This window comes from Prionailurus bengalensis, chromosome F2 (genome assembly GCF_016509475.1).
Source record: "Prionailurus bengalensis isolate Pbe53 chromosome F2, Fcat_Pben_1.1_paternal_pri, whole genome shotgun sequence".
Taxonomy (NCBI): Eukaryota; Metazoa; Chordata; class Mammalia; order Carnivora; family Felidae; genus Prionailurus; species Prionailurus bengalensis.
This window is the reverse complement of record NC_057353.1, coordinates 44,458,926-44,484,497: the sequence shown is the minus strand read 5'-3', so window position 1 is coordinate 44,484,497 and position 25,572 is coordinate 44,458,926. Positions and strand designations below refer to the sequence as shown.

The 25,572-nt window shown below is 40.5% G+C and overlaps 1 protein-coding gene across 1 annotated transcript in view; it reads right to left on the bottom strand.

The window, feature by feature from the left end:
* Window positions 1-25,572, bottom strand: part of POP1 (POP1 homolog, ribonuclease P/MRP subunit) — a 32,324-nt gene that overhangs the window by 3,217 nt on the left and 3,535 nt on the right. The window contains exons 4-14 of the mRNA XM_043601455.1: window positions 24,455-24,630; window positions 22,952-23,200; window positions 18,752-18,839; window positions 18,133-18,320; window positions 16,754-17,010; window positions 16,537-16,630; window positions 14,135-14,246; window positions 13,443-13,562; window positions 7,537-7,652; window positions 5,284-5,475; window positions 3,719-3,873 (exon numbers count right to left, since the gene is read on the bottom strand). Of these exons, the coding sequence (XP_043457390.1) occupies window positions 3,719-3,873; window positions 5,284-5,475; window positions 7,537-7,652; window positions 13,443-13,562; window positions 14,135-14,246; window positions 16,537-16,630; window positions 16,754-17,010; window positions 18,133-18,320; window positions 18,752-18,839; window positions 22,952-23,200; window positions 24,455-24,630 (1,747 nt within the window). The remainder of the gene's footprint in view (window positions 1-3,718; window positions 3,874-5,283; window positions 5,476-7,536; window positions 7,653-13,442; window positions 13,563-14,134; window positions 14,247-16,536; window positions 16,631-16,753; window positions 17,011-18,132; window positions 18,321-18,751; window positions 18,840-22,951; window positions 23,201-24,454; window positions 24,631-25,572) is intronic.

Here is a 25,572-nt window from a genome sequence, read left to right as displayed (position 1 = left end):
GCGGCAGATGTCCTCCTGATGCCCACAGACCATCTTTCCTCTCCTTCCTCCCCCCAAGACCCCAGCCCCCTGAAGCACGTGACATCAGATACACCACTGGCTCTCCCTCCTCAGCCAGGTCCCCCATCAGCTGCCCACACACCCACTCCTAGTCCAGCCCACCTACCCCTCCCCACCACGAGTCAAGCACTGGAGTTTACTGTACATTTACATCTCCTCACTGTAAACCACCACGCTGCACCTCTCCTTACAAAGCTCAAACTCTCCTGTTCGTGGACCCTCCACTCACCCCACCTGGCAAAGCCCATCCGGTTACATCCAACCCTCCGCCCACCCCACACCAGCCCCTGATGGGCAGAACACAACTGGGGAAGAAGACGCAGCAGTGCTGAACAGTCCTGTCGTAAACACAAAACTCAAGTGGACTACCTTACACTTCTCCAGTCAGTTCTATGTTCCATGCTCCTGGAAAACTGTCCATGTCGATTCTTTTCTCCTCAGATCTCCAGCAGCCTCTGGTCCCTTCTTATTCCTAGCTGATACCCTTGCCTCTCTGTTCACTGAGAAGACAGTCATGATCAGAAGAGTAGTACCTAATCTGCACTACCGTCTACCCTACCTAAATCTGTATTCACGTCTCACTCAGAGCCAGACTTCCAGCCTGCTAAAATGAGATCTGAGCCTGACCCTATAGAACACCATCCCTCTTCCCCACTCAAGAGCTTTGCTCTTGCAAGGTTAGCCTCCCTCCACTCTCCTGGATCCCTCCCACCAGCAGGGAAACATGTGCTTTCATCAAGAATATAAGCTCAGTGGGTGGCGTCTGGGTGGCGCCTAGGTGGCTCAGTCAGTTGAGTGTCCGGTTGAGCTTCTGACTCTTAATTTCAGCTCAGGTCATGATCCCAGGGTTGAGCCCCACATTGGGCTCTGTGCTGAGTGTGGAGCCTGCTTCAGATTCTCTCTCTTTTGCCCTCCGCCCCTCCCCAGCTCTCGCATGCATGGTCTCTCTCTCACTCTAAAATAAAAAAAACAAACAAAAAGAGTATAAGCTCCAGGAGGTAGGAAGAGACCTTGCCTGCCTTCCCCTGCTGTAGCCCCAGTGCCTACAAGGTGTTTGACACATAGCAGGTTCTAAATAAACATATATTAAATGAATGAATAAACCGGACAAAGGTGTAAAGATGTATATGGAAAGCTATTTATAAAAGCACATAGCACAAAATAAGAAATAACCCAAAGGGCCACTGATAAATTACAATACACCCACACTGGAGTCCTGTGCAACTGTTCAGATGTATTTTGAGCAAGGGTTGGCAGATTATGACTCACACATCAAACCTGGGCCGCTGTCTGCTTTTAAATGACCTGTGAGCTAAGAAGCTTACACATTCTGAAATGGTTTAAAAAAAAGAATATTTTATGGCACATGAAATTACACGAAATTCAAACTTGAGTGTCCGTAAACAGAGTGAGACTGGCACACAGCCATGCTCATTCATTTATGCATCATCATGTGTGGTTGCCTTTGTAACACAACGCAGGGCTGAGCTGAGCAGCTGCCATAGAAACCAAAAGGCCCACAAAGCCAAAAATACTTATCATCTGGCCTTTTGTGAAAAAAGTTTGCCAACACTTGGTTTAGAGTCACATTTATGGATATGAGAAAACCATCCATAATACATTACTAAATTAAAAAAGCAGGTTTTCAAATAGTATTCATACTATAATCCTTTTTCAAAAAAAATTATACCTAGGGGCGCCTGGGTGGCTCAGTGGGTCAAGCATCTGACTTCGGCTCAGGTCATGATCTTGCATTTTGTGAGTTCGAGTCTTGCATCAGGCTCTGTGCTGACAGCTCAGAGCCTGGAGCCTGCTTCAGATTCTGTATCTCCCACTGTCTCTGCCCCTCCCCTGCTCGCACTCTCTCTCTCTCTCTCTCTCTCTCAAAAATAATACACATTAAAAAAAGTTTTAATTGTACCTCAAAGGCACCTCAGCGGCTCAGTCAGTTGAGCACTGAACTCTTGATCTTAGCTCAGGTCATGAGCTCAAGCACTGAGTTGGGCTCTGTGCTGAGCATGGAACCTATTTAAGATTCTCCCTCTCTCTCTCTCTCTATCCCTCTCTGCCCCTCCCCAATTCGAGCCTGCACGTGCTCTCTAAATAAAGAAGTTAAACATTCTAGAAAAAAAATATTTGTACTTAAGAAAAATTTGTATGCGTGAAAAAAAATCTAAAGGATGAGAAGTATTACTGTCGATTACTTAACAAACACATCGAAGTCCAGAGCTACGTATTATAGGAGGCACAGATTACATGATTACTGCCCTCTAAGAGCCTGTAAGCCAGCAATCCAGGAAAGTGTCTCTGTGCTTTCACTCACTCATTCACCTATCCCCTGACAAAGTCTGAAAACCAGGCACTGCCTGCCTCTGTGGCTGCGTGAACAGGAAAGCAAGATAATTGAGCTCACGGTCAAGGAACTACAACATCCCACTTTCTACTTCATCAATCAACTAATACAAGCTATTAAGGACACTGTGCACCAGGCACTGGCTAGACGTTGCAGATTCCACAACAAACAAGAGAGTTTCTGTTTCTGGGAGCCCACAGAGTCATAGGATACAGGTTCTCAAAGTTAGCATGCACTTCATAGGGTTCATAGCATGCACTTCACTATAAGGGTTGGGGAAGCCCCTCACTGGCCACTCGCCCAGTGAGAAAAAAGAAAAGAAAACTCAGTCTAGATGGATAGATACCAAAATGCAAAAATAGTGCTTATCTCTTTGGAAGGAAGGACTACACCAGTTTACAAAGCATTTTTGCACATTACCATAGTTTCAATAAAATTTTAAAACTATGGGGGGCGCCTGGGCACTCAGTCAGTTAAGCATCTGACATCTGACCCAGGTCATGATCTCTGCTCAGGCCATGCTCTCGCTGTTCATGAGTTCAAGCCCCACATCGGGCTCTGTGCTGACAGCTCAGAACCTGGAGCCTATTTCAGATTCTGTGTCTCCTTCTCTCTCTGACCCTCTTCTGCTCACAATCTGTCTCTCTCTCTCTCTCTCTCTCTCAAAAATAAAGAAAAACAGGGGCGCCTGGGTGGCTCAGTCGGTTAAGCGTCCGACTTCAGCTCAGGTCATGATCTCATGGTCCATGAGTTCAAGCCCCACGTCGGGCTCTGGGCTGATGGCTCAGAACCTGGAGCCTGTTTCGGATTCTGTGTCTCCCACTCTCTCTGACCCTCCCCTGTTCATGCTCTGTCTCTAAAATAAATAAACGTTAAAAAAAAAAATTTTTTTTTAAAAAATTAAAAAAAAAAAAGAAAAACATTAAAAATTTTTTTTAATTTCATAAATATGTTATTACCTCAATAACCAGTTATAAAAAAAACACAAATTCTATCTCGAGGGGGCAGGGGCTGGTAGTGGAAATCTTGAACAAGTGTCTGAGACTCAGGCCCATAGTTTTAGGTATGCACCATCCTCAATGTCAGCAAATAACCACAGGAAGGGTCTATAGCCTGGAAGGGCCAGATGTGAGACAATCCTAACTTAATTATGCCTTGGTCATGTGAACTAAGAACTAAAGGAAGTCTATGAAAACTCCACATAGTGTAAGAGTTACTGAAGCTATTCCAAATGTCACTGGCCAAAGTGAGGAGGCCCTTCCCTTCCTCTTAAGACATTAGGAACCAAAGACACCAGTTTCTTACCTTTTGTACTTTTCAAGGAGACCCTTGGCTTGCTCTTCAGCAAAAAGAACCCCAGCAGGGCAGTCTGGGAAATCACCAGGGACGTCAGGCGATCTTTTATACTGAGAATGCACCATAGCCTCTTTTAACCCACCAACTCTTGCACCTCGATAGATCTAAAAGAAATGTCAAAAAGATCTTAACAATGTACCAACTTACAGTAAAATTAGTGCTTAATGTTTGTTTGGGGAAATGGGAAACAACCTAAATGCCCATCAAAAGGGAATGGATAAGTGCAGGATAATCCTACAAGGGGTTATACAATAGTAAAAATGATGACACAGAGCGTCACCCATCAATATGGAAAACTCTCAATGTTGAGTGAATATGGTTAAGTTGTAAAAGCATATATATGGTGAGATATATAAAGTTTAAAAACATGTCAAATATAGTTACTTTATTTTGGGATACAAGCATGCTTAACAAGCTATAAAAATAGGCAAGGTAGTGACAAACACTGGAAATAGGAATAGTGATTCTTTTAGAAGGAGGGTGGGAAACAGAACTGGAGAGAAAAGAGAGAAAGTGCTTCCAATAAATCTGTAAGTTGGATGGTGGGTGAAGGGTACACAGGTATTCATTATATCAGGATTTATACTTTTTTGTATGCTCGAAACACTTCATAATTTAAAAATTAAAATTATTTTAAAATATTCCCATTCTTTTTTTTTTTTTTAAGTAAGCTCCATGCCCAACATGGGGCTCGAACTCACAACCCTGAAATCAAGAGTTGCATGCTCTACTGACTGAGCCAGTCAGGTGCCCAAGAAATATTCCCATCCTTAAATGATTAACTGAGTATCTCTTGTACTAGGCATAATTGCTAAAATTAATCACCTGTGTGAATTAACAGTTGTACATGTCTTTTCTACTCTCTTAAAATAATATTTAAACTCTTTGGAAGAAAAAAACACACTGGATTTTAATAAAAATTTTAGCTGCACTTAGGAATACATGGTCAGCACTTAAAAATGAAAAATGTATTCTATACATCTATAAACATTAGAAAATTATAAAAATTGTTTTTTTTTTTAATGTTTATTTTTGAAGGAGAGAGAGAGACAGAGTGTGAGCAGGAGAGGGGCAATGAGAGAGGGAGATACAGAATCTGAAGGAGGCTCCAGGCTCTGAGCTGTCAGCACAGAGCCCAATGTGGGGCTTGAACCTGAGGCGAAGTCAGACACCCAACTGACTCAGCCACCCAGGTGCCCCCAAAATTCTTTTAAAATGTAACAAATTTCTTCAATTAAAAAAAAAAAACAACTTCAACATTTTGTTACCACTACTATTCAAAAATCAGGACACTTTTAAAATTTCAGAAATCCACATGTCAGCCCAACTCTTATTAATGAAAATCTGGCTCCAGGGACTTTATGAAGTATCTCATATCAGAATCATAGCTCAAAGGGTAGAAAAATAGAACTCAATTTCTAAGTTGTGCGTGATGTCTGGAACACTTTCAGCTCTTGGTATTTACTGGGAATGTATTTTACACACTGTAAAGTCGGAATCGAAAAGGAACTTACAAATGGAATCCAGAAAGCCATGCCCCAGCCCTTTGGGAGCAGGACATCCCAGCCACTTCCCCAGCCTCGTCGGTCGTCACCAGTCACCCTTCCTGGCTGTTGAATCAAAAGTATAGGTATCTTGGATTCACGGGGACCTAAAACAAGCTGTGACCCGGGCACCAACAATTCACTTCTCTTCCGGTTTAAATCCTAAAGTGGAAGAAAATAATTCAAGACAAACAACCCTAATTTTCTGGGAGATTCTACTGGTTCTCCCTATAAGCAGCTTTAGAAAGTTAAATGCTCTTTTAAAAAACAAGAAAAAAATGTTCTCAATAAATAAATGTGAGCCATTTGAAATATATGGTATTCCTCCTACAACGATTTTCCTCTATACAAGAGCTTTGTTAGAAAATGCCAAATTATCTTAAATTTGAGCTACAATATACCAGATGACTCAAAACTATAAAATAATATACATCCACTCTACTAATCTCTTCTATCAGGATTAATCTTATCTTCTGATTCTCAGTCCCTACATTTACTTTGGTTAAGATCTGTTGTCATGAGGTGAAAGAGGTACAAACAATCAACAACTTTTTCAAGGAGGGGCAAGTGGGAAAACGCTCTCACCAGGTTTTCTCACCAGGTCTTAAAGATTTAAAAGAGAAGATGCTATAAATTATTTGTTACGTGTACTGAAGGGAGCAGTGAACAACACCGTCTTAGACTTTCTTGCCAGCTGTAAAAAGAGACGAGCAGGTAGGAGAGAAGCCTAGCACTCCGGCCGGAGAAACTATGCAAGAGACTGCCTCCGTGTTGCCAAGTCTAACTGCTCCCTCAAGCCTGACCAACCCCTGATTCTCCCTTATTTTTACTTCTGGCTGAGTTTTCACTACCATCTCTACATGTTGTTAATTCCAAAATATCTATCTCCTTAGCCGGGACTTTGCCTCCTGGGATCAAAACTTGTCCTCTGGGCATCTGCTCTGGAAAGTCCTGAGGACCTTCACATTCAGCTTACCCCAGACTGAAGTTGTCCCCACTGCATCTGCTCTCCTCCCATGTTCCCCACCTAGCTGAATGATGCCACAATTGTTCAGTCACTCATTCATTCATCCATTCTCATATTTACTGCCCATTCATTTACTCATCCATTCGAATGTTTACTGAGCACCATTTTTGTGCCAAACGCTCTTCTATAACTTGGGAATGCAGCTGTGACAAATCAGGCTCTGGCTCTTTTACCTGAGGTGCAGAATCTAAGCTAGACTGTCAGGAACTAATCTACCAGGCTCCTCTTTTCCCACTTCCCACCATCCAAGCAACCACTGCGTCTTGTCAGATTTACGATCAGGAGTCTGTATTCAACCCCAGGCCCTCCACTCCAGCCACCCTGCCCCAGTTCAGGCCCCCATCACATCCTCAATTAAGGACTATTTCCAAGGTCTCTTTTAAGGCCATCCAACCACACGTCCTCTCTCCAGCTCCTCTGCCTCCAGCCCCATTCCTACCTAGTCTAATGCATCTTGCACAGTGCTGCCATGTCTGATCATGTGGCCGACCTAAAACCTTCCCATGGCACCTGATATCTTCTGTTCAAATCCTTAAAATGCCTCAAGGTCTTTAATGCTCTCGCCCCTATTCCCTTCTTCATCTCCTGCCTTACCCTCAACTCCAAGCCACCAATCTACTTGGATACTCTTGAACACATCATCCTGTTTTTAGCCTGGGCCCTCACACATGCTGGTCTTACTTCCAGCAATCCTTTCTTTGCTGCAGCCTTGGCTTCTGGCCCTAAGACATTAGTCTTGCTAATTCTGACCACCCATCTAAGAGCTCAAATTCCAGCTCCTCCGTCCAAGAAGCTTCCCCAATTTCCCTCACCTGGGCTTCCGGCTTCCCTTGACCCTATACTTTTTCGAACATACCCTAGCCATCTATACCATCATCTACTATGATTCCTGGTCCTGGTAGGAGCTCAATCATTGTGAAATTAAAGATAGAACATTTATAAGGGGGAAAAAAAACAATAGAAGAAAAATGTATTTAAACCATGGGATTATCATTTTAAGAAAAATTCTCTGTGTTAACTTTTTAGAGAGATTATTCTTCTCTAAGAATAGAAAAAAAATCATAAATAAGGGATCAATAGATTAAAAATAAGTCTATGAGATTCTATAAAGGATGAAATAACTTTTACAGCATCTAGAGTGAGGAATTTCAACCTGTCTTCAGGACTTTACCAATAATCCTTACACCATTAGTTACCTGATCCGAGATTTTATTCTCTGTGACATTCTTACAGATAGCTTGGTTCCAAATAAAGCTATGCGCACAGTCCACAGGCACACCCTCCAGAAGCAGCTGTCTAACTTTCTCATTATCTAAGAGGGAAAAGAAATAGCCTTCAAACTACATCCTTTAGATCAATGAAGTCAAACTATAAACATTGCTGGCTGACCTTCTGTTACAAGAAAATGTTCTGTAGGCACTCAACTTCTCTAGAAAAATTTACTTGACTAGAAATTATGTTATCCCTATAGTTGGCTTCATACTAGTCTGTGAAATAGCAAAGCCTCCTAAACTTATTATTTCTGATGTTTATTTTTAATGTATAAGATATAAACATCATATTCAACTGCCTCTAAATAATTGTCTAATTCCACACTTAAGATAACCAAATTCTAGGAACTACTGCACAGGTGAATAATTTCTTTATAATGTGCTATGACAGTACAAGCCACACTTTAACTATTGGTTTCAGGGTTCTTAATATCATTCTTGGCCCAATGGTGGTGAGCCAACAGATACCAGCCTTCTCTTCTGCCCTATTATTTCAAGTCTCTTAAAACCCTTTCTCACTGAGTATTTATTCCTTCTGTAAAACGTGTTTTTCCCACTCCTTTAAGATGAGCGTATTTTCTGTGAAATCTATCGCTTCTTCCCTTTAAATAAGCTACACCGTGCCAAAAAGTACTCTAGTGGGAAGAAAAGGAGAAACTTTTTCAATTATAAACATATATATTGATAGATAAGATTTCCTACATGCAGTCCACTAAGGGTAAAAAATCTTCCAGATCTTATTTTTTTGGACTGAAAAATTAAAAGAAAAAAAAAAAAAAGAAGGAAAGAAAGACAATTCCTGAGCCAATTCCTGGGCTAAGGTCTAAACTGCCTATAAAGAAAGGTCACTCAAAGGCACGTACCTGCATGGGTCTGATGGCCAGAAAAAAATAAGTTGGAAGTGACTGAGCCACAGTGTGACAGATTTCAGGGGAGAACAAAGATAGAGAATATTAAATTGATGAAAAGATCTGAGATAAAAACTCCTTAAAGCAGAAACTGCCTCTAGTTGCTGCGGTTCCTCATAGAGATAATAACCAACAGCATCCCGAGTAACAGTGCTGTGTGCCGTGAAGTTCACACAGCCTGTCTAGGAGCAAACGGGCTCCATTTCAAACAGCCCCTATCTACCCAGAATGCTTTCCTGTGGGGTCCCGCCATAGATTTTGAGTGACAGAACTGGGATTCTATTCAGAGCTGGCTGCAGACAAAAGACATGGCACAGGAAAGCACGACCTCACCTCTAAATAGTCTAAAAAATAATAGTAAACAAACAGATGAAACAAAGTAGGTAGTATATCCAGACAATGGAATTTTATTCAGAATTAAAAAGAAATGAGCTATCAAGCCATGAAAAGACATGGAAGAAGCTCCGATGCATATTACAAAGTGAAAGAAGATAATCTGAAAAGGATACATACTGTATGATTCCACCTATACGACATTCTGGAAAAGAAAATTATGAAGACAGTAAAAAGATGAAGGCTGAGAGAGGGAATGAGAGATGAATCAGGAGAGCACAGATTTTTAGAGCAGTGAGACTATTTTATGATACTACAATGGTGGACTCGTGTTGTTATAAATGTGTCAAATCCCACATAAAACACCAAGAGTGAACGTAATATAAACGATGGACTCTGCACAACCATGTGTCAATGCAGTTTCATGGGGGCTGTGCATATGTGGGAGCAGGAACGTTCTATTCCTTCCACTCAATTTTGCTATGAACCTAAAGCTGTTCTAAAATGTAACATCTATTTAAAACAAAACAGAATATGTCTGAAGGCAAAAGGGAAGGCCCTTTTAGGTCAACAGTCTTCAGTAGTTGAGAGAAAGAGAGTATTACCAGCTGAGTCAGCATGCACGCAAGTGGGCCTCGAATGACTTATCAATTCTGAATGTAATTCTAAGTCCTTTGCCCAAGGCTCATATTAAGCATATTTTCTTTCATACGCAGGCAAAAGCCTTCTAATTAACTACATAACTCCAGAATAACTTAAAGGTTGAAGGAAATAGCTTGTTTCCTCCTTTCTTAAGTAGGTTTGAAGATGACCAAATTTTAAATTAAAACTTTCTTAATAAGTTTCCTTACAGAAGCAAAGGAAATTAATAAATGCTTTTCTCATTTGGGAATCAAATAAACCAAATTTATAGTCTTCAGATTCACTCTAAATTAAATATGCAGAACAGTTTAAGGGGTGCAGCTGAAGCTGAGGGATTTTTCTCCCAAGAGCAGAAACAGAGAAGTTGGGGCAAAATGACCAATAATTGGACACTTTGCAGAGTCAACTATAGATCAGTGCTCTGAAGGTGCTCGGAAAAGCTGTAAAAAGGGACAATCTCTCACCTATCACTCTAAAGGCAACTTGACTCTTCCCGTGGTTTGGGTACACACTACCAAAGAGTGGGTAAAGAGAAAGATTATAAAAATTCCATGAGCACAACGTAAAGCATTGTCTAAAGCAAATTCATCTCTGGAAGACAAAGACTAGTTAAAACAATCAGGGCAAATCAGCAGATGCGAAAGAGAATACATACTAAAATAACAGTACAAGAGAAATTCGATTTTATTTACATGGTGAAATACTGTGTTACGTTGTGTTACGTTGAAAAGATTTGCAAAAACACACTATTAACATTTAAATCAAATTCAAGAATCAAACGATCAAGTAAACTTTTTCTTCATTTTTATTTTTTATTTTGAGAGAGTGTGCACGCGTGCGTGTGGGAGAGAGCAGGGTGGGGAAAGAGAGAGAATCTTAAGCAGGCTCCACGCTGAGCATGGAGCCCAACAAGAGGCTCAATCCCATGACCCTGGAATTATGACCTGAGCTGAAATCAAGAGTTGGATACTCAACTGACTGAGCCACCCAGGCCTCCCTCAAAGCATCAATATGCATCCTTACTTCAGGTTCTTCACTGAAAGAAACTGTTTCTTTCTCTGCACTCTTGCTGTTCTACTCTCAATACTTCTGACATGCAAATGTGTAGCCATTTTCCCCAGAGCAAGCAATTCTGCAACACCAGCTGATGTTCTACAATCCAAATCAATTCTGACACTATCCACCTGGAGATGGTGTCAGATCCCACAGTTTAAGGGCTCAATCCCACAAGACTGCCCCTTCCTCAGATGCCAATGCCAATTCGAAGTCCCTGGTTTCCTGTACTTCTGACCAGCTGGCTATAAATTGGTCTCACCCATGACCCCCTCCTCAAATTCAATAATTTGCTAGAATGGCTCCTAGAACTCAAGAAAACAGTTTACTTACTACTAATGTAATGTTCTTTTCTGTTTTTAAATAAAAAGATTTAACTCAGAAACAGCCAGATGGAAGAGATGCATAGGGTAAGGTATGAGGGAAGGGATGCCCTTGACCTCTTTGGGCTTAACCACCTTCCCAACACCTCCATGTGTTTAAAAAACCGGAAGTTCTCCGAACCCCAACAGTGTAAGATTTTTATGGAGGCTTAATCAAGTAGGCAAGGCTGATTAAATCATTGCTGTTGACAATGAAACTCAATCTCTAACCCCCGCCCCTTTCCACAAGCAGGTCTGGATGGGGCAGGAGTAAAAGGGCTGAAAGTTCTAACCTTCTAACCTTGTGGTTGGTTCCCCTGGTCACCAGCCCACCATCCTTAGAGGCTTTCCACCTCATTAACATAAAAATTGTGACTGAAAGGGGCTTTAATGAGTAAGAAAAGACACTCCTTTAGCCTTTAAGGTTTTAAGGCTGTTAACAGACAAAATGGACCAATTTTGGTGCTACTTAAACCATAAAGAAGGGTTTGACTGATGTGGATAACAAACTATCTTCTCATGTGTACTAGGAATTAGAGAACTCTGAAACGAGAGGGTATACATCATTCGAATACTGTGATATAAGAAGAAAATATGGGGCCCCTGGGTGGCTCAGTCAGTTAAGCTTCCAACTTCGGCTCAGGTCATGGTCTCGCAGTTCATGAGCTTGAGCCCCACGTCGGGCTCTGTGCTGACAGCTCAGAGCCTGGAGCTGCTACAGATACTGTCTCTCCCTCTCTCTCTGTCCCTACCCTCCCTCCCTCCCTCTCTCAAAATAAACATTAAAAAAAATTTTTTTAATTAAGAAAATATGTATTTAGGTTTTGGGGCAAATGCCCCTTTCCTGGCATATAGCTCCTTAAACCCTTGTAATTTCCTAAGTCAAAAAGGCAGAGAGTGACTTCAGATATAGAAAGAGAAACTGGAAGTTCTACATCAGAGAATTAAGTTTTAGATCATGACACTGAGATTCTTCCAAGGATTAGTCTTCCATCAATTGACCCAGCTCATCAAAGTTTATTTCTAACTTTAATTTTGAATTATCATCCTAGATGATATGTCACATTTGTTAGTAATATTGATATAATACTAACTGCTTAAAAAGTTTACTGCTTTATGTGACTCACATATGACTACGTCTTCAAAGAAATTACTTAAAACGGTTTAAATAAAATACAATGACCGATAATACAGTAAGCTTTTATAGAAATTAAATCTTGTTTTTCAAGATGAACTTTAATTTTCCTGGAACTGATTTATATTAAGATAAAAGGCTTAAAAAGTATTTAATACAGGGGTGGCTCAGTAGCTTCTGACTTCAGCTCAGTTCATGATCTCACAGTTCGTGAGTTCAAGCCCCAAACGAGGCTCTCTGCTATGAGCGCAGAGCCTGCTTCAGATCCTCTGTCTCCCTCTCTCTCTGCACTCCCCCACTCACTCACTCTCTAAAATAAATAAACATTTTTCTAACAGTGTTTAATATATAACTGCCTCATTCCAAAAAATGATTTCAGGCAGCCAAGGAAACTAAATAGAGTTTAACTATGGCTTTAAGGCGATTATTGTAGTCTACATTTAATGGCATGGTGAACACTACAATTTTCATGGTTGCACCAGACCATAATGCCATTAAAAAAGAAAAGAAAGAGGCAACAACTCATTGAGAAAAGTCTAAGGCTCCATAATTAACTAAGTTGCCTATATATCTTCAAACACCTCTACACCTCTCTCATCCAATCCACCTTTCATGTAAGGTCCTGAGACAGTAATTTATTGCTCCCTTAATCAGCTATTAACTACATGTGGAGGTAAAAAAAAAACAAAAACAAAAAAAACAAAAAACAAACAAACAAAAAAAAAAAAACGAAAAAACAAACAAAACTCAAGTTGTTACTACACATACCTGTATTTTTCCTCTCAAAATTCACAATAGAAATTTTATGATTCCTCCAATGAAGAGTGTTTAAATGACAGTAAATACAATGAGATATTAGCACCAGTGTTGCAAACGTGAGACTAGACTAAAATTTTAGCCAGCTCCTGCCCTAGGCCACCCCCACCAAACAACTCCCGTGAGCCACTCCACTGAGTCTAAACCAAGACATCTTACCCTTCAGCACCTGGGATGGCCTTGCCAGGATTCGAACCTGGATCATCTGTATGGTCAGACAGAGGCTTCCAATGAGCACAAGACCAGCTGCGGGTGCGGATCCCTTCCTCACAATTAAAATTCTGAAATGCCAGCCATTTTCAGAGAACCCAGTTTCCAGAAAGACAGTTTTTACCAGATACTAAAAATAAAGAACTCAAGGGGGAGAAAATGAACGTAAGGATCAGGCTACATGTCTCAAAGCTAAAAGACACTTCCAAACACACCATCTCCTTTGGTCATAATCACCTTGAAAAGGAGGCAGGTAAAGATCATCCCAACTTTTCATAAGTGAAGTTAATGCAGAGGTGTCAGACAGAACTCTTCCAATGGGACTAAACTACTCAAAACTAAGGAAAACCAAGGGTGTTCTAGAAACTTTACCTTGGCATTTTTCTGGGTTGGGCAAAACTCTGGACCTCTTTTGAGGCAAATTTATTCGAGGATCCCCAACTGTCAGTCCCAAAATAGTACCGGCTGGAATTTCTGCTGGTGATGTTATTCCTTTAACAAAAATAAAAACAAACAAAAAAAACAAGTTTACACAAAGTCACTCACAATATATACACATATGCTTGTATTTTCAATTTTTTTAATAAAAATTTCTTCTTGGGCTATTAAAAAACATGTATTCCTCTTTTTTCCTATTAATACTTTTAGGGAGTAAATTAACATTCATAAAGAATGACGTTTCTTATCAAAAACATTAAATTAACAAAACATTATTTTACAACACGAACATGTATATTTCCATCACTGATAACTACAGTAGCTTAATACACAAACGCTATTAAATACAGGTAAGTTTAGTCCTTGGTTTAGTACCTGGTCTATGTGTTTACCTATCATAACAGAATGGGAGCTATTTGGAATACTAACATATACTCAAATAGCGTTTCCCACGCTCACTGAGTCAGGTACCTCTCCAACATGTTTTCTTGCTATATTACGACAAGCAGTAACAAGTTAAAAAGTACCACTCCATGTAGGCAGCCCAACTGTAAAACACTCTTTGAACCCACTTCCCGCTCCTCCCTTCTTCCCCAAACCACCCAGTCAGCATTCCCTCTGAATACCTCCCAACAATTCAAAAATGGCTTCTTGTTTGTGATGAAGGGAAACGCTATCAGGATTCTTACAGGTTTCAATCCACCAATGGTGAGGTGTCTTCTCTGTGTCCTCTCCCTCCTGAAAAATAACAATCCCTATTCACCAAATAATGAATCGGACTTGATAATTTTATTATGGCTGTGATATGTGAGAAACTACCATTATATTTAACACAGTAATTAACACCAGACTGACTACTCTTCTCACTAGAGGCAAGGACATAGTGTTACAGTTCTCTCGAGATTTCACACACTAACAACAATACCCATGGTTTTCAGAGAGACCACCCAAGCTACTCCATAGCTGCATTCTTCTGTCAGCACACTACTGACAAAAGAGGCCTGCTCCTTGCTCCTCTCCTACTACCACCAACTTCATACCAATTTAAGTAACAAAACCTTCCCCACCAAAGAAAAACCAAACCTTCTGTTTGAAAAAGCAAAAAGATATCTTACAATCACATTATTCAAAAAAACTTCAAATAAGACACACAAATGCTTTACTTATATCTTTCTCAGACAGAACCAGGAATCGAGCAAGGTTTCAAAAAGCACCTCAGGGGTACCTGGCTGGCTCAGTTGGCAAAGAGGAGTATGACTCTCGATGGGGTCACAAGCCCCATGTTGGGTACAGAGATTACTTAAAACAAAACAAAACAAAACACAAAAACCCTTAAAAAACCAAAGAGCACCTCAAGCACCAGTTACACACCAAGGAAGAGAACCTATAGCCATGTTTCATACTGAAGTTCACTGAAGAAGGATGTGCTCCTACAGATTCTAAAGAAGCACCCTGTTAACATATGGGCTATTTACCTCACAGAAACTCAGACAACATAGCTTACAGGTTTAAAGTACAGGCTCCGGAACCTAACTTCTTAGGTTCAGATCCTCACTGAGCAACTTATCAGCTAGAGTGGAGCCCCTACTCTGCTACAGGCACTGTGCTAAGCACTGGAGACAGAGTCTCTGCCATCAAAGCTCCATGTGAACATCGCATAAGTACCTAAGCAGATCTAGACATATAAATTGAGGAAATGTGCAAAATATGATGAAATATAACTTATATAATTTAACTTGGGGGTCAGGAAAGGATTCTAGAGGGAAACGATATAGAGGCTGAAACGTGAAGAACAAGGAAGGTTTAGCCAAGCAAAGGCAGGGGCCGGAGGAGGAGGTGGGGGGCAGAAAGTTCAGCCCGGTGGGGAAAGGGGGTGTGAAGGCTCTAAAGGAGAGGAGATCTGACATATTCTGGGACCTGAAAGAAGGCCAGTGTGACTGAGACGCAGGTGAGGAGAGATGAGGGCAGAGGCAGGAAGGCACAAGAGTATGAAGTCACATTAAGGGCTTTGGATTTTACCATAAATACAATAAGAAACTATTTAAAAGCTTTTAACTGGAAAGTAACATGATATGAATAAACTGTTAAAAGATCATTCCATTTCCTGCATGGAGAATGGAGTGAAAAGAAGGAACAGTAGAGGAAGCGAAAAAGCTGCTTTGGTATTCAGGCAAGAGACACAGAGGTTGAGGCAGGTGTGGAAGCGACGGAGAGGGGAAGAGAGAGAAAGAGAGAGAGAGGGAGAGGGAGGGAAGGAGAAGCTGCCTTTGTTTTTTAAAGTATCTTTCTTCATTAAAAGCTCAAAACCTGTTCAGGCTTAACATCTTATTTGGCATGTCAAATCTGTGAGAGGCACAGTCAACAGAAGGGTGAGTTGCACTAATCCAGGGGAAACAAACAGGATCTGAATCCGAGTGTCTGATTCCTAACTTAATCTCTCCTCTCTATACCTTCGTGGTCCACTTGGTAGCCACCAGCCACAGAGAGCTATCTCTATTTAATTAAAATTAATCAAAGGTACAAAATCAGTTCCTCAGTCACACTAGCCACACTTCAAGTGCTCAAGAACTACATGTGGCTAATGGCTACCATACGGATGCCACAGAAGACTATCATCCTTGCAGAAAATTCTACTGGACACTGCTGCACTAGACATATTGCTCTTAACCTTTTAGGGATCACAGACCCTTAAAACAAGCCCCAGAAAATATGCATCACACAAGTACAAACAAACAAATAAAACCCGGTACACACTTTCAGTGATTTTAGGGGTTCTCTGTTACCTACAAAACTCACAAACTTGCAAGGAGAGTATGCACTTAAACAAGAACAAGTTAGTTTACTCACTAGATTTCCCCAGATTTGTTCCTCTAGAAGTGAAAGATGACAAAGTATTTGATACTAAACATAAGTAGAGAAATAAACATTTATAGGGCATGGCCCAAAATGCTACTGAAATATGTTAGGTTTCAAATTTGCTAGGAAGGACATAACTGGATTAAACCACTACAGTCACATTTACTCTTACGGTATGGACAGAAGCAGCTTTTAGTGCCTCAGTTAGGATGGAGTGGGAAAGTGGACCGATCAACCGGAGCCTGTTCATCTCCATCGTCAAATCACTGAAAGAGAGAAAAGATCTTAAGATGGAAACCTTCATCATACACAGTGTCTGAGCCACTGGCAAAAACAGAACAAGGCTTCACTAAAATTGTTCGGAGGATTCAGAGAGAATTCACCTGTACCTGATTATAACGCCTGTGGCTGGAGAGACCCAAGAATATGGTTGATGTGGATCTCTAGTTCCGTCACCGATGACTTTTTTAACCGGTTTAGCATTTTCTCCATCATCTTTCCGTTTTCTTTTCTTGCCAATTCTCTCATCAGGTAGTTCCGTTTGGCTTTTTTCCTGCGATGGTGTCAGCAGGGGCTCCAGGGTACAGACAGTTGATTTGATGGGTTCCATACACTGGCACGCTGCTTTTATTTCCTCTAAAATATCCTAAGGAAATATTTAAAAACTTCAGGTAGTTCAGTTCGTATTATTTTTTTCTTCCTTTAAAAATATACATTTTTATCCCTTTACAAATTAAACGAAATTCATCATGATTTATCAAAAAGCTTTTTTGGTGCTGCCAAACAGTGCACAACACTTGAAACAAAAAAACTTCAAAGTGTCAAAGATTAATGAAAATAATGTGACTACTCTGAACAATTAACATTTTCGAAAATCAGATTAAAGAGAAAATTTATAGTCTACCAGAAAAAAGCAGTGACTATGCCAAGAAAAAAAAAGAGAGATTAGAAATCATCACAATTTGGGGCGCCTGGGTGGCTCAGTCAGTGAAGCGCCCAACTCTTGATTTCGGCTCAGGTCATGATCTCAGGTTGGTGTGTTCGAGCCCCACATCAGGCTCTGCACTGGCAGCACAGAACCTGCTTGGGATTGTCTCTCTCTCTCTGTCCCTCCCTCACACACACACACATGCTCTCTCTCTCTCAAAATAAATAAACTTAAAAAAAAAAAAAATCATCTGAATTACTCAAAATAGCTTCTTATCATCAAAGAGGTTCTTACAAGGACCTGGATACCAACGAAGCAATTCAGACCTGGTAGGACCATTAGACCAAATGCAGCATTTCAAGCCACTGCGTACATAATATGGTGGGTTTTATCTCTACTTCCACTTAGGATTTACTAAAAAGTGAAAGGTCAAGATTTGCTTCATTTCATATTCACATAAGGTTCTTCCCTATATTCTAATACCAAGTTCTCATCAAAACTTTTATACTATTTAAATTTCCAGAGCATTGATTTCAACAGGAATTAAGAATGCAGTAACAGAGGGGCGCCTGGGTGGCGCAGTCGGTTAAGCGTCCGACTTCAGCCAGGTCACGATCTCGCGGTCCGTGAGTTCGAGCCCCGCGTCAGGCTCTGGGCTAATGGCTCGGAGCCTGGAGCCTGTTTCCGATTCTGTGTCTCCCTCTCTCTCTCTGCCCCTCCCCCGTTCATGCTCTGTCTCTCTCTGTCCCAAAAATAAATAAAAAACGTTGAAAAAAAAAATTAAAAAAAAAAAAAAGAATGCAGTAACAGAGTCATGAGCAAATAACTCAAGGATTATACCTGTTTCAGAGTTGGATGAAGCCAGATCCATAACTGCCTGCTCTCAGAAGTGTGACCAGGGGTCCACTCAGGCTTCCAAATAAACGTAACAGGCCCCAGCATCTCTCTAGGGTATTTATTTGCCCGGTAAAGTATGACACTACCTTGGCGTTTTCCAGACAAGTAGTGAACTGCTGCGAAAGTCAGTCCTGACACAAACAAAAACAAAATTCTCTCATTTCCAGTGCTGAGATAGTAGTAGTATTTCCTGATTGCCATCCTGTTATCTGCTGTCTATCTCTATGAGGGATGAGGTGCTGGTGTTGACCACTGCATAAATCAAAGCCTGGCACACAGTAAATTCTCAATAAACACTGAATGAATGAATAAATGGATGAATGGGGACTGAGTTTTTGCCCCACTGAATTCACTACACCAAAATAAAGGTTCTCTCACCTTCCACTTAACAATGTTACAAATAATTTGAAACCACCCCACCTTTCTTACATTAGCATTCTCATTGGGAACAAGAACTGCCGTACGCATTTTATATATATTTAAATTCCAAAACACTTACTTGCTCATGAAATGAACAAATACGCAAAGACTAAAAGAGCATTCAGCTTTAAAACCAGTTTACCTGTGTCTATGCTACACATCGGAGAAAGTGCCTTCAGTATTTCTTCCTCTTTGCCCTTCAGCTCCAAACAACAGTAGTAGGATAGATCCTGCACAAAGGAGGAGACGTAATCAAATACTTAGAATGGGACATGGGGGAAAATTGTAAAACGCCAAAAGTCACATCAGAAAAACTTCTACCAGTCCAAGACTCAGAACAAATTGCCAAAGCTATCATTTCTTTAAGACAAAACCTGAAACCTGTCTATTCTTAGGACATTAGCAAATATTTTTAAACCAATCTAAAGCAAAATCAAAATGAATTTTCATTTAAAATTTAAGTTACTGTGTCTTTTCTAGAAAGAAAATCTGTGGGGGTACCTGGCTGGCTCAGTAAGAGGAGCATGAGACTCTTGATCTTGGGGCTATGAATTCGAGCCCCACATGGGGTGCAGAGGTTACTTAAATAAATAAAACATTTTTTTTTTAATCTGCGTTTTATGCCATTTTTACAAACAAGTTTTAAGTAGAGTATAAAAACTGCTGCCTCTAAGTAAAGGGTTATTCCTCCCCCAAACCTATCTAAGAAATCAGAGTAGAATACCACGATATCAATATATTCTGCAAAGTTATGCTAAAGTTCACTTTGGTTAGCTAATTCAGGACTCCAAGATTATTTAACACTGAACCTAGAGACATAATGTCGTAATTAATTTATCCTATATTCCTTCCATGCTTAATCTTGACTAGGATATTCAACTCTGACTAAACAATGTTCAAGGAAAAATGAAAGTAATGAGAGCAAGACCTTACCAACTTAAATGAGATGGCAAGAGATCAACTGAGCTAGTAAAACAAGTATGTTAAAGAACCAAAACAACAGTAACAGTCACTGAACAGATGCTGAGTGCCAGGGTCTGGGCTGTCATCTACTACATGGTACACCTACCAACACGTGACAAGCCAGGTACTTTCTACTGCCGTATGACAGACGAGGATACCGACACAGAGACTGTCCCAGAACAAAGCTATATATCAGCAAGTGGAGAAGCCAGCATTCGAGTTGGGCTCACTGACCCCCAAACCAGCCCCTCTGCCACATCACATTTAAGCAATTTCAGTACACTCAGCACCTGAGACTAAAAGGGAAACTATAGCTAAGCTTCTGACAAACTCACAGAAATCAGTGCTATCACACACACAGAAATCTTCCCAGCAGCAGGGATCCACCGTCAGCTATCAGTGTGCAGGTGAACCACACCCAAATCTGTACAACTGAGTGTCAGCACCAAACTACGGTTAATAGCCTGGAAGTCGTGGCATCAGACCTGGGCTGAAATCTCAACATCACCACTCACTGGTTGTATAGCCGTGGGTAAATTACGTAACTTCTCTGTTCCTTAGTTTCCTCATCTGTAAAGTAGAAATAATGCTAACTACGTCTGCTGTGGTGTTGTAAGGACTAAAAGAGTAAACGTATATAAACCATTAAAACCAGGCCTGGCATAAGATTAAGTACTCAAAAATGTCTGTTACTATTAGCTATTATTTGTATTACTTAGGGCTGATCAAATGTAAAGAAAATATCTGATAACGTCAGCAAAAATCTTGCCCCAAATAAGAAGTAACTTACCCATCTGTCTTAAAATTTGGGAAATGGCAGTGTTATGGCAGAAGCAGCACAGGCCAGGGAAATCAGCTGCCCAAAGGCTACCTAGCCACCAACAAGGTGCATGACCCTGGACAAGTCACTTTATCTCTCTGGATCCCAGTTTCCACAATATAGATAAAGGATTTTACTATAATCAATGATTTCTGCTGCTGAATCTTCAAATCAAAAGCCCTTAAAAGGTTCTTGTATTATTTCACACCCATTAGGATGGCTATTATCAAATAAACTAAAAATAGTAAGTATCAGTGAGGACATGGAGAAATTGAACGCTGGCACGTTGCAGGTTGGAATGAAAAATATCATAGCCTCTATGGAAAACAGTAGAGCAGTTCCTCAAAAAATTAAACACGGTATTACCATGTGAAACAGCAATTCCACTTCTAAGTATATACCCAAAGAACTGAAAACAGAGACTTGGAAAAGATATTTGCAAGTTCATTTCATAGCAGCATCATTCACAACAGCCAAAAGGTGGAAGCAATCCAAATGTCCGTTGCTGGATAAACAGACAAACAAGATGTGGTATGTACATACAATGGAGTACTATTCAGCTTTAAAAAGAAGGGAATTCCAACACACGACACAACATGGCTGAACCTTGAAGACGTTAAGTGATGTAAGCCAGTCTCAAAAGGATAAATATTGTGTGATTCTCCTTATATGAGGTATCTAGAATAGGCAAATTCCTAAAGACAGAAAGTAGAATGGTGGTTGCTGGGAGCAGGCGAGTGAGCAACGGGGAAGATGAAAAAGACCTGGGGATGAATGGTGATAATAGTTAGACAACAATATGACTATAGTTAATGACACAGAACTGTGCACTTAAAATAATTAAAGGGTAGAGTGCCTGGGTGGCTCAGTCAGCTAAGCATCCGACATTAGCTCAGGTCATGATCTCACAGTTTGTGGGTTTGAGCCCCACATTGGGCTCTCTGCTGTCAACATGGAGCCTGCTTCAGGTTCTCTGTTCCCCTCTCTCTCCCCCTTCCCGGCTTGTTCTCTTTCTCTCTCTCAAAATAAACAAACCTTAAAAAATAATAATACTTAAAAGAGGTGCCTGGCTGGCTCAGTCAGTGGAGCATGTGACTCTTGATCTCAGGGTTGCAAGTTTGAGCCTCACACTGGGTGTAGAGATTATTCAAAAATAAAATCTTGGGCACATGGGTGTCGGTTAAGTGTCCAACTCTTGGTTTCAGCTCAGGTCATGATCTCTCAGTTTTGTGAGTTTGAGCCTCCCATTGGGCTCTGCACTGGCAGCATGGAGCCTGCTTGGGATTCTCGGTCTCCCTTTCTCTCTGCCCCTCCCCCACTTGTTCTGTGTCTAAAAATAAATGCACTTTATTTTTTTAATTACTTTTTTAATGTTTTATTTATTTTTGAGAGAGAGAACAAGAACAAGCAGGAGAGGGGCAGAGAGAGAGAGGGGGACAGAAGATCTCAAGCAGACTCTGTGCTGATAACAGAGAGCCCCATGTGGGGCTCAAACTCAAAACCATGAGATCATGACCTGAGCAAAGTAAGATGCTTAACCAACTGAGCCACCCAGGTTCCCCTTTTCTAATTAATTTTTTTAATGTTTTATACATAAACTTTAAAAAATAAATAATAAAATCTTAAATAAGTAATTAAATCGGTAAAATTTGATGTTATGTATAGTTTACCACAACTTTTTTTTAAAGGTTTTTATATTGATTATTCTCCTCTACTGCTTTCAAGAGGCATCAGAGACTCCTAACACCAATGGTTTTCAAAACTTGGCCAAGGCTTCCAGTTATGGAACGAATCGGTCAGGGGGATAAAGGGGGGATAAAGGGTCAGGCACAGGGAATACAGCCAATGACACTGCAATAGTGCTGGATGGTGACAGATGGTAGGTAGCTACATTGTGGTGAGCACAGCATAAAATATAGAGAAGTTGAGTCACTATTTTGTGCACCTGCGACTAATGTAACTGTTTGTCAACTACACTCAGGTAAAAAAATCTTAAAAAACAATAAAACCTGGTCAAGGCCATCCTGCCACTGAAAGGCAGAATCTTCCAAGAGTAAATTTCTAAATATGTCCTGGAAGAATGAAAGCCATTGATTTACCAACTGGGGAAGGGGAGAGGGACGACCAGATAAATACTATTACCAGGCATAAAACAAACTGTCCTCTCAGAGAATTTAAAACAAACTTCCTAGCATCCCACTGAATCCTAAACATCTACAACAGCATTCTGAACACTGCTAAGGGCACACAAATATTTGTTGTTGATGAATGACTTCTAAATGAATCAATGCTGAATAAATCTCAAACATGACCACCAAGACCCTGCAGGACCTGTTCCTACCTATTTTTCCTGAACTAATCTCCCCTTAATGTTATCCTCTCTTAATGATCTCACTCTCTTCATCTTTATCACACCGAATTTACCTCAATTCTTCCCTCTTACCTGACTTCCTCTGCCGCGTCAACTCTCTCCTTCCCTGATCCTTTAGAGCTGAGCCCAAACATCACTTCCATTTCGTCTAAACAAATATAAAAGGAAAACCAACTAGAGAAGCATACCTGGAGAAGGCAACGGTTTGTCATGGCTCGGTAGCAGGCTCTGTGGCTCTTGACTGTCGGCCTCTCCCCGAGACAGTAGCCCCACTTCTTGACCATGTGAAACCGTTTGGCGTGCCAGATGTGAGTCTCTAACCATATGTTCTTCTTTTGTCTACGGTTAAATTCTAGCACCCGGTTTTTGTGACATCTTCGAGCTTTATGGCATTTATTTTTTGAATGTTCTTTTTTCTGGTGCACTGCTTTCTCTGCCTGCCATTTCAAGAAGAGAGGAGGGTCCTAGTTGGTAACTATCTCAAAATAAAAGTTACATGTGAGGAATTCAAACAACTAACTTTAGATTAGGTGGGAGTACCTTTCAGACTCCATCACTGTGCTTAATTTTTTGACTTGGCAATTTCTCCAGTGAAAGAGCAGACAGAAGGCAAGAGTGAAGGTTTCAGAAACGGGCAAACTCAGAGAGGAAGCACAGTTCTATCACTTACTAACCGGCAAGCTTTGTGGACTATGAGGATTAGAGTCTTTATAAAATGCTCCACACAGTAACGCAAGCTTATTGTGGCTATTCATGTTAGAGAGCAAGAGAAGAAGATGCCAGCTCTTTTGTTATTGGTTTTATTGTTTTGTAAACCTCTGGGATTGGAACTAAACCCAAAACAGGATGAAAAACGTGAAGTGAGGAAAACGTATACATTTCGATGTCAGTTAGGTACTGATAGACAAATGCCATGGGAAACAAACCTTACAATCTAAATCTAGAAAGCACAAAATTCCTGTTCAGTCTTCACTCTTACTCTCCTCCATAGCTGGGCTAAACTTTTACGGGGGGAAAAAAACCAAAACTCTTCTCCATTAGTTTGCTGAACTCCTCTCACCCCAACACCAGTATAGTACCGCACACAGAAGGCACTCCATGAGGAACTTTTAAATCAACTAATAAAGACATGGGTAGCTGAGACAACCTGAAAATGTCCAAGCGAAGAATTTTGATAAAGCCAAAAACAACTAGACTTGAGGAAAAATTAAATCCAAGTTTCAAGTTTTCAACGTTGAAAAAGTCAAAAGGCAAGTACTAGGCATCGTTGCTGCTTTTTCTCTTGATTTTCCAACTTTAAGCTGGCCACACCCCCAAAACGTAGAGCTAAAATTGCTTATGTGGTAAGAAGGTCAGGATTTTATTTTTAATCTGACAGCAGAACATCAACTATTTAAAACCATTAAAAAAAAAGGGACCTGAAATTAATGAAAAATTGAAGGAAGGAAGGAAGGAAGAAACAAAGAAACAAAGAAAGAGAAAAAAGAAAGGGTTTCCAAATGCTATATGTAATATCCAACTGCTTGCTAATTAGATAGCAAGGAGGAAGGTGGGGGGATAATGATTAAATCCAAAAATAATGCAAAAGAGTACATTGCTTTTGGTTTTCACTTTAATTCTATTGGGTTAACATTTCTCAATTTCTTTTAGGAACTACTAACTTGAACACTTACACTAAGTGAAACATATACCTCTTTCTGGGCGATTTCCTGCAACCGCCTGGGAAGGCGTTTGACATTGTGGCTCATGGCTCTCCGTCTCATGTGCCGGGGCAGCGTCTGGAAAACCAGTGAATTAGAAGATTTCTGGGTCACTGCTTTCAACATAGCACTGATTTCAGCAGCTCGGGCTTGAGCAAAAGTAGAAGCTGTAGACAAAAATAGCATGATAATTGAAGACAAGTCTAGAATCAATGCCTCTGGTCAATCTCAGAAGGAAGACAGATTTGAAGTATATGAACTTAAAATTCACCCACCACCCAAACCCTTAATTAGATTAATACAGATGGTGGCTATATCTGTATTATATATAAAGCCATTCTGTTTCTACTTTTTTTCAAGTTCTCTATAAGGATTCAGTGTCACTTTTTTAACCATAAAAATAGTTAAAAAGCATGTTTACAAACAATTCCTTAAAACAGAGGGCTACATGCAATATAAATCACAACCATTTTTTTTTATATAAAGTTATTTATTTATTTTGGGGAAGAGAGAGAGCATGTAAGCAGGGACGGGGCAGAGAGAGACTGTGCACTGTCATCACAGAGCACAACGTGGGACTTGATCTCACAAACCATGGGATCATGACCTGAGCCAAAATCAAGAATCAGACGCTTAACCAACTGAGCCACCCAGGCACCCCAAGCACAACCATTTTCAAGTGCAATAATCACATAAGAAAACAAAGAAAAAGTAAAATTGAAGTCACAAAGGTTGTGACTTCAAAAGTTTGTTTTCTTTAATATTTTTTGCTTTTTCTAAATATATAATCATAACTTTACCAGTTTTCCTTATTGAAAAGCAGACCTTTTTTTGAAGTAAACAGAGCGCTGGGGACATTTAAGTGCATTTTTCCCACCAGGCACAGAGACCAGAAGGCATACCTAATGAATACAGAGTTATGCATACCAGGGGTGCAGGTGATGGGGGGAGGGAGTAACAGGAGAAGAGATCTGAAGGGGCCTGGAGACAGGTATTTAAAGGTCTTGGTTGGGGCGCCTGGGTGGCTCAGTCGGTTGAGCATCCGACTTCGGCTCAGGTCATGATCTCACATTCTGTGAGTTCCTGCCCTGCGTCGGGCTCTGTGCTGA